Raw genomic sequence first — 9463 nt, forward strand, 5'->3', positions numbered from 1 at the left:
CTCTCCTTAAGAGCATTCAATTTCCATGGACATTCATTAGCAGGAGGTTAAAACACAATGGCAGAAGAGAATGGACTGCTTTTATGTCCATGTGGTAGTAAACACTTCAAGCTAGAAACACAAGTTCAAACTAAAAATCTCCCCTCCATGTTGTTTCCAAATTAGTAATAAAGCAACAAAAAACACACAACTTTCACAGCTTTTTTACTGAAAATTTAATTTTACAAAATACCCTTTTCCATCAAAGAAACTTCCCTGCAATGTACATGAACCCAGCATTTTATAGATCTGTACAGTGAGATATCAGAGAGGTTTGAAAGAAGGAAAACAACTTTTAGCAGACACCTAGTCACAAAACCTACACCAATGTGAATACAAGTGTGTCTTAAAACGCTAAAGCAAGTAATGCAGTATAATTGTGAATCTATTTGAAATGTGAAAAGTTTCCTTAAAATGCTCCATATGGTACAAAGAACATCACAGCTGGCACAAAACTGCTTGTATTTAGTTTTGAACACAAAAACAATGTATGTAAGGAACAGTTTTTTGAAAAAGGACCCGAGTGCTGCTATCATAAGGCAAACATACAAAGGTGCTGACAGCACACAGGGAAATCAACAAAGTAAAACGGATACTCAAGTGTTCAAACACTAACCTTTTTTTCCTTTTAACATTGCAAATAAACGTTTAGAAGATAACCAATGCCAAATTAACACAGGACACCCCTTTAACTAGTTAGGTGTAATGCATACAGCTTCACATAATCTCCACAACCATGAAACTAGGAAGGAGTGCTCCAACTTCAGCTGGCTCGGCAGGACCTACTTAGTCTGCTGCATTCTGGCAGCTTTGAATTTGGAAATCCTCTTTGTAGTTTCTTCTGATGCTTCGGACAAAACTTCTTCTGAATTTCGCTCCAGAATGGTAGGCAGGACTGGGTGAGCAATGACTGGGTGTGGTATTATGGAGGGAGACAAAGGCTCCTTTTCTATAACAGTTCCAGAAAATGCCTACAACAGAAGAGAATACTCAAAATGAGCTAATAAAATGCAAATGTGAAGCTATGCCCATAAGGTCATTACCCTATATTAGCCTGATTAAGATTGTTATTTCTTTTAATCAAAAGTAAAGAAATATCTTTAAATCAATGATTGTTCCTTGCATAAGTAACCAAATTGTAATTAACCTCAAAATACAGCTTGTTCAAAGATGACTGAATGAAAGACAGTGTCTTTTAAAGTACTACTTAATCTCATTCCTACTGCATAAATGATCTAAAAATTTGCCTCCTCACTGACATATCCTCAAGAAATGAAACAGCTGATGTAATATCTAGTTTCATTTTGGACAAGAAACTGAGAGATTCTGCAAAGTTGGAGTATGTCAGCATTTCCATCATACGTCATGTTTTATGACTTAGTATCTTCTAATTGCATCAAGCTGACACACTGGCTACAAACTGTCAAGCACATAGTTTGTCCTTTTCTCCTTACCAAATATGATCAAAAAATGGTGAAAGCAATTTATACGTAAGAGAACAGCAAACATGCTTCCAACTTTTTCTCTATAAAAGGTCTAATAAAAACATTTCATGTTTAAAAATTGTAATTTATATGCGGCTTATATGACTTAATCCTTTTAAACTTAGCTAAGAAATGACCGTGATTCTTGGAAAACATTGGGAAGAAAGCAATTCAGAACCACTTTTCATAAACATATTTAAGAATAAATCACCCCACTATCTAGTGAAAACAGAAAACTCAAAATGCCTAAGGATAAGAGAAGCAGCTTACATCCAAAGTTTGATGCTCACACCAGGCACAAAGGAATGCACACCAGATTTACTGACTACACTTACTTCTGCTTTTTCATAACTCAGTTACCAAGAAAAACAAAGCAAAACAAACCAGCCATCCCTTTCTTGCAGGACCTGCTGCAAAAGGAGGTGTTTTTTTTTGTTTTCCACTCCAATAGCCAAAGTGTGCCTAAAGCCGTGCCTGTATGCAGCTGCGTCGTTCTAACAACATTTCAAAAACAGGTAAGCAAAATGGAACATCAGAAGATAGTGGTAAAATAAGAAACAAAAAAGAACAATGTTAAGTGTGTCACAAATGGTAATGGAGAAATAATGTGTTTCAAACACCCACAAAAACAACCAAAAGCACAACAGCCATTTAGGAATTTGTGCCTAACTGGAGTGTTTTGCTTGTTCCTTCCTTCAGTGACATAGAAAATACATTATATTGCAAAGAATAATCATGCCATATTCGGTAAATGGACTAATGGGGAACATCTAAAGCATACTCAGACATTTTATAAAAATATAGCAAAAATATTCCAGAAAGTATACAACATGAAGTGCTAACTCTGCAGAGAGATCTTTCACCATGCATATTCTCACCCTGTCTGGATTTGTCTGTAGCTGTTTGTATGAAAAAAATGTTGGTAAACAATGAAGACTACATTTCATGTCAAAAATTATTCTCCTAAAAGGAGTGTTTCCATTGAAGTTGCCCCATTGCATTAGAAACTATTGAAAACTCAAGTTTCATCTAGTTTGGAAAGTTCTTAGAAAAGAAATATGAATAATACTCTAGGCCATGAATTTCAGAGCAGTGGCTACATTTACTTTTTGAACTCATCCAGTCACTAAGCAACTGTACATTTTCCCTGATGTCATATAGTCTCTTTCCTTTATGATGAAGCCTTGAACTTTCCAAATGTGTGAAAACAGATTTGTTTGGGATCACTTATATGGCCCTAGTCTGGAATAGGATGAGAAGAGTTGTAATGCTTCCTTCTACAGGGCAATTCCTCTGCCTTTGGCAAAGCCATATAATAATCAGATGGTATTTGAGCGTTTTAAAAACACCACTTGGAAACTAGCTGTCTAGTAGCTGTGCAACACAGGTTACAGAGAATCTACTCCACCTTCTCATCAACTATGAAGCACAGACTTTTTTAATTTTTTCAATCCTGCTGTATATCCTGCAGTGACATTTTCAAGATGACCCTGTAGACATAACAATGGTTTTAGTAACACCAGCATATGACCACTTCTGCCAGACTTTTAGGGAAGAGCTTCAGGTCTCAGGGAAGCCACCCGACTTGTCTCCTTCCCTCTGACCCTCAGATGCATGTGACTGAAGCTTGTCACCTGACAGTGTCCTTTCGAAGAAAACTATGTAGGAGCGAGAAAATTATTTTAAAGAAATCAAACTGATGATATGGGCAACTACAGTCATTAGATTTCTTGGTTTTATCCCTGCCAACAAACAATAACTAATTAAAAACTGTACCTCAATTGTCCCTGAAGAGGGAGGAGGCTTTTTTGGTAGCTGCTGCTGCCCCTCCTCCTCTTCCTCCAGTATGCCTTCACTGTTGTCACTCTGCGTAGCTTCATCACAGCTAACACTCCTCTGAACTCCTCGTCTGTCATCAAACTCTGCAGCACTGTTCTCGCTGGTATCGCTACAAACACTGTTCTCTCTGCTTCGAGACTTCAAAATTGATTTACGAGGGACATATTCTCCATTCACAACATCAACAAAGACTCTACAAAGGAAAATGTTAGCTTTAGTAAACCATTCCAGGATCAGATGACAAATTTACAGTGAACTTGTTTTGTCTTTGCCCAAATTAATTATGATATGCTTTTCCAACTTTTTTTTCTGCAGAACTCCAATGCTGTACCTTTAGAGGTGTTTTATTTACCAATGCACAAGAATCAATTCTGCGGAGCAAACACTGTTATGCCCTTTATTCAAGCATTAAGTAGGCACACTCTTTCAGAAGAAAATGTACAGCTCTTTGAAAAGTGCTAGAAAACAGTGTGAGTTACAAAAGTTAGAAAAAAAGGTAAACTAAATGAATGTCAGGGTTGTTTCTGTAGAGAGAAACAGAAGATCACAATAATGGAAGGTCTTCTAGAATGAAGTCCTTATCACATGTAGAATATAAAAACAAATACTTGAAACATTTATTGCACATGGCAAGGATGAAGCTTTTCCCTGACAAGTGCCATAATCGTCTGCTTTCAGTTTAAAATCTTTTTTAAATCATTTTTTAAGAACAGATCAACGTCAAGTTGCTTTTCAAGTATTAACAGACTGTAAACTGATAAAGAGGCCTCTTCCTACAGTTTGTACTCCATTTCCATGACTTAAAGAAGTCAAGAGGGGGTGGAGGAGAAAGAATGGCATTTGAAGACAGTGCCAGTTCCATCAAACTCATAAAGGCGAAGCCCAATGACTGGATGAGTTTTAAGAGTGTTACTTGGTTTTTAACAGTTTTACTCATCAGGGACTCAAGGGAACACTGGTGTATTTCTACAGAGAACCAAATTACATGGAATTGAACAGAATACATAACGCTATGGATGCATTCTTTTATACAGACAATACGTTCTGGCAAATTTACCTCCATTTCAGAAGGTCTGGACAGATAGGTAAATGAGAAATTCCTAGCTGAAAAAAGGAAACTTTAAGCTCAGAAATGTTTTATGAATATAAAGGTATGGCAACCACACAGAAACAAAAAACTTGCATTTTTTAGTACATTCAGATCCAACTGTTTCTGTCATGAAGTGGTATGCTGAGCTTCACTCTATAGGTCAACAGAAATGAAAAGAGAAGGTCTGCTAAGGGGAAAGCTCATGCTCCAATGTCATAAATTACACACCGGTAAATGTCTGCTGGGGTTTTGATGTTAGGCAGCTCTGGAGTTGCATGGCCATGGCCATTGCCATTGCTATTCCTCCTTTTACGCTTGGCCTCTTCTTTCTTTTCACTGAATTTCAAAGTAGTATTTTTTCCTGTGTTTATTCTTACCTGAAAATATAACACAAATGATGGTCTAGAGCATAAAATCAACAAGTGGTAAAGAATAAACAGTTCACACTATGAATGTTACCATTCATGCATTTGTTTAATTTAGCTATGCTTCGTAGTCCCCAGCTGCTTGGAGAGGATAATGTCAGAAGTTAGTTGATCTGCAGTCTGGTGATTGTTGGGCATTCCTTAGCATTAATGCGCATAGATTTTGCATATAATGTATGAAAAGCTGCTTGTTCAAACTCTGCTCAACAGCTGAGCAATTTCAAGTCAACTAAAAAGTAATTTTTAAAAATCTAGGACACTACCTTTTACATCAGCCAGAAGCCAGAAGAGCAAGGTATGCATTTGAAGACGATTTTTTTAATATCGTATTTGAAACTGCAGGGTTTAAAGAGTGGTTTTCAAGCATTCAAAACAAAAATCAAATCAATGTCACCTACAGTTAGCACTCTACATTATCTAAAATTTTCAGGTTTACATATGGTATATGCAATCTCTTGAGAGAAAAATAAAATAATAAAGTACCAACCCTTTTAGGTTCAACGGTGTGTGAGAAAAAAATAGTTGGGACAGAGTTATCTCCAACGTCTATGTCATCCTCATCATCACTGTGATAATACGCAGAGCCATTAACATGGCCACCAAACAAGTCTGAATTTGTTACTTCTTTATGGAAGCTGCCCTGAGCAATACAATCTTCTGCTTTGTATGTCCCATTCGAATCTGTCCTCTTAACTTCTTTCTCCTCTTCAGAGGAGGTTGTATCTTCTCCATTTGTCTCAACTGGATCAGGCATCCTATGAAATGAAAAACACCCAAGTGAACTGAGTCAATTCATACTCTTTAGAGAAAGAGGCATAGAAAACAATGAATAAGCCCGTACATAATTTTTTTTAACCCAGGTAGTATATTCTTAGCCAGATTGTGGAGCTTTTTATTACTCTGCAAGAATGCCTATGTCTTTTCCATGTCAACTGGAAATACCAAAAGTGTGACATTCTGGCTCATGACATCTATACAGCCTTAGGATCAGGATAGATGTAAGGATGTCACTGAGTAGTAAATAGGTAACTCCTACATTGTAAATGATGGATTTTCCTAGCCTGTGGGAATGGATTTTACTTCCCCCTTTTCTATCATCTTAAAGAAAAAAACACTGTAATTCTGGACTGCTATGGTTGTAGAGAAGAATACTTCACCACTTTGGCCTTGCAGTGCATGCTTTGTGTTCCATCCTTCTTTAACTGCGTCAGTGCAATCAGCTCTTTGCGCTCGTGGTGCGATCCGATGTGTACAAACAAAATCACACTCCTATAGTTTTCTGAACTCCAAATGTGGCTGTGCTACAGCAGTACTGTACCTGTCAAGTTCACCAAGTATCTCTTCTTGTCTCTCAAGCTCTTCTAAGCGGGCCCACAGTTCTTCCTCAGACTGAAAATGGCCCATTGATTTTGTATCACTTCCATTTGCTGGAAAATTTGCCTCGAAAACATTTGATACTTTTGGCTTCGAATGAGGTTTGTGAGCAGTTCGGTGTTTCCCTGTGTAACAAAAAACAAGATACAATTACTAAAGCAATTAACAAACAAACAAAAGGGAAAAACAAACAAACAAAAAAAAACCCACCCCAAAATGCTGAGGGGGGAACCCATAAAGGAATTAAGAATATGGCAGAACATTTTCCATTTTAAATTATTGTTTAATTGTTTAAGTGGAACTGTCAATGAACCAGAGCACCAGCACAGGATAATAGTCTCTGGATGCTACAGAATACTGAGGCAAAGCAGAGAAGTTTATTTACAAAGCAGGAGACGTTGATCCTATGGCATATGTACATACATATGTAGGGTTTTTTACCTCTTGTGCCAAATAGTAGACTGACTTGCTCTAAGAGGATACCAACATGTGAATGTGACATTTGTTCACTGTCCCATTAACAGCACATTTTATTAACTGGGAAAACGAACCTAGTTTGTACTTCAGCTCATTTTGGACAAGTCACCTATGTTTAAAGAGCAGAGTCATTTGGGTTTGGGTTGAACTTCTTTTAATTTTCAACAAAGATCATTAAAAGTGATCTCCAGAGTTACCTGGAAAAACTGACCAAAACCCAGTCATTATGAATTCCTTCTTTGGTGAAAAAGACCCACTCTGAACAGCATATAAAAACTGCCTTTCAGAAACAATACAAACTCCTTTAAGGCTTCAGAGGTGACCTGAGATTACATTTGTGTAGTCACCAACAAGGTCTTGCTGACATTTAAAAGCTTTGCTACCTAGTAAAATGGTGCATCCATTGAGGATGGGGAATACTTCTCACTGTGTGAGTGCTGTCTAGCACATAGGCAACTGCATGCTGCAATACTAATGCTTTAGCTTTGTCTGAAGGGCAAGACTGCTTCTTTCATCCCCTTTCTCCCTGAGACTGGCAGCTCCCAGGGGCACTGCCTGTTTCTGCATGGTCCCAGACAGGTCCTTTAGAGTTCTCCACACTGCCCATCAGCACCCCTCAATGCAGCACTTGCATCTCTTTACAAAAGAGTGAGGACCCTTCCATCACTACTACAAATACACCCAGCATTTTATTCCATACAATGGTATTCCACTATCTCTCTGAGTCTTTATGAAACTCTGCTTTGTGCATCTAATCAACAGTAATAAAATGTCTTTGTTATACAGCAGCCTTCAAGTTTTGAAATTTCTATTAACCAATTGTGTGGTCATTTTTCTAAACTTTAAGAATTCATGGCTTAAAGTTATCCTTATTCAAACATGCCAGCTTATACTTTAATCCTGAGTAAAATACAAATTCAATAGCCAACATTAAAAAGCAAACAACTGACTGTAAGTCAGGTTGGAATGTGTGTCCCCTACTCTTCCATGGGATAGCATTTTTCATCAACTCATTAAGAAAAGGCTGAAATGCATTTTAGTCAGATTTGAATATAAATTGAGGTAAGCCAAGCAATCACCCGAGTATGAAATCAGAGGACTGCATTTGGTAGAATTACGAAATTAATAAATAAAATTTGGAATCTATTTCAATTTGGTTTTCAGATTGTAACCTCGTGATTTCCTTCTGTTGCCCTCCAGTATTAACCACTGACTTGACAACCAAAGTAAGGACATGGCTTTCTGAAAGCCATCAAGAGCCTCAACATGCCAGTGGTTTTCCCTCCTAATTCCAACAAAACATCTGTCAGTTAGGAAACCAGGTCAGATCTTAAAGACAACAGAAGATAATCACTTGCTGCTCCAATATCTACTGTGCTCACTCACTGTTAGTTACAATGAAGCACTACCATTAACTTCTTTCACTAACCCAAAACAGTGAACTACTAAAATCCAGAAAAATGTCAGCAATAACCTAAGGAGATGTTCAAGATACTTGTTTCTCACTTCTTCATAGATCCAGCCCATTTCCATGTGAACAAAACTAGGCTGAAAAAGCCCAGGCTGCCTCAAAATAATCACCATGTTTTTCTTTTAGCTCCTTCTCTCTCAATCTCAGTACAGATTAGTGCTGATAGAAAACATATGGAATTCTCACTTACAGATCTTCAGCAAAAATTAACATCATTTCAGAGAATAATAAACGATGATGAAAAATTCAGCACACAATAAAGCTGCACAAAGGTTGACCTGGCAGTCACAGCATGCTGCTGTATTAACGGTGTTACAACAGGATGCCAGAATGTACTCCTATTTTGCAATGACATCCACCCATAGTAGAGTCACTGTCTTAGTTTGCCTTGGATTTGCTGTTCAGCCCTCTGCAAATCACAAACTACTTCTCCTTCTCAAAATGTCCAAGTGATACTATTTTCAGACTGTAAAATTACTTCTCCCTCCAACTTTGCATGAATCTTACCTATCAAGCACCACTTCAGATAGCACAGAAATTACCCAATTCCTTAGCACAACTATCTTTGTCTCCCAGTGTCCTCTCCAGAAATTTTCAGGAGGTGTCTGCTTCAGTACATTTCCAAGACCTGCATGCTGAGACTGTTTTCACATTTGTTTCACCGACAGCCGTGAAACGCCCCAGTGGATGCTAAGGTTTATTCATGTCTCAACCCTGTCCGTGCTTCTTCCCCTCCCTGCTGACACTGCTCACATTCCCCTGTAGCAGGCAGAGTCTGAGTTTCTCTAGTTAATTTTTTTCTCTTGTAAAACTCACACTTTGATGCAATAAATGTCTTCTCTAATTCTCTCTCCAGGAACCAGCCTATTTTGTTTTCTGTCTCCTTCTGCAAAACTTCAAACTCTCAGCGTAGACCCTTCAAAGGAAAAAAATCTCCCAAATACGTTTAACTGATGGCTATCAAAGTATACCATAGAAACCCACAGAGAAAGTGAGGAACAAAACCCATCTTACCTTCAGATTAGTAATTTTTAATTTGAACAAAGCCATTTTTAAAATACAAAAGATACAGTGAAAGACACTAGCCAATCCCAAAAGGAATATTTTCTTTACTAGTATTTCAAGACATGCTTATTATTAAATCATTTACCTTTTGTTTCAATGCTATCACCTTCAATTTCTTCTCTTATGTCAACATAATCACCTGCAGCCTAATGAGAAAGATGGAAAGTTAGGATTATCAAATACAATGGTTTAAGCTTAT

The 9463-nt window shown here is 37.6% G+C and overlaps 1 protein-coding gene across 1 annotated transcript in view; it reads right to left on the reverse strand.

The window, feature by feature from the left end:
• Positions 1 to 237: 237 nt before the first annotated feature.
• Positions 238 to 9463, reverse strand: part of URI1 (URI1 prefoldin like chaperone) — a 40558-nt gene continuing 31332 nt past the window's right edge. Inside the window, exons 6-11 of the mRNA XM_054389633.1 lie at positions 9350 to 9410; positions 6196 to 6376; positions 5365 to 5632; positions 4681 to 4829; positions 3300 to 3555; positions 238 to 1010 (exon numbers count right to left, since the gene is read on the reverse strand). Coding sequence (XP_054245608.1) covers positions 822 to 1010; positions 3300 to 3555; positions 4681 to 4829; positions 5365 to 5632; positions 6196 to 6376; positions 9350 to 9410 — 1104 coding nt within the window. The 3' untranslated portion in view covers positions 238 to 821. The remainder of the gene's footprint in view (positions 1011 to 3299; positions 3556 to 4680; positions 4830 to 5364; positions 5633 to 6195; positions 6377 to 9349; positions 9411 to 9463) is intronic.

This window comes from Indicator indicator, chromosome 19, assembly GCF_027791375.1.
Source record: "Indicator indicator isolate 239-I01 chromosome 19, UM_Iind_1.1, whole genome shotgun sequence".
In the NCBI taxonomy this organism is placed as follows: domain Eukaryota; kingdom Metazoa; phylum Chordata; class Aves; order Piciformes; family Indicatoridae; genus Indicator; species Indicator indicator.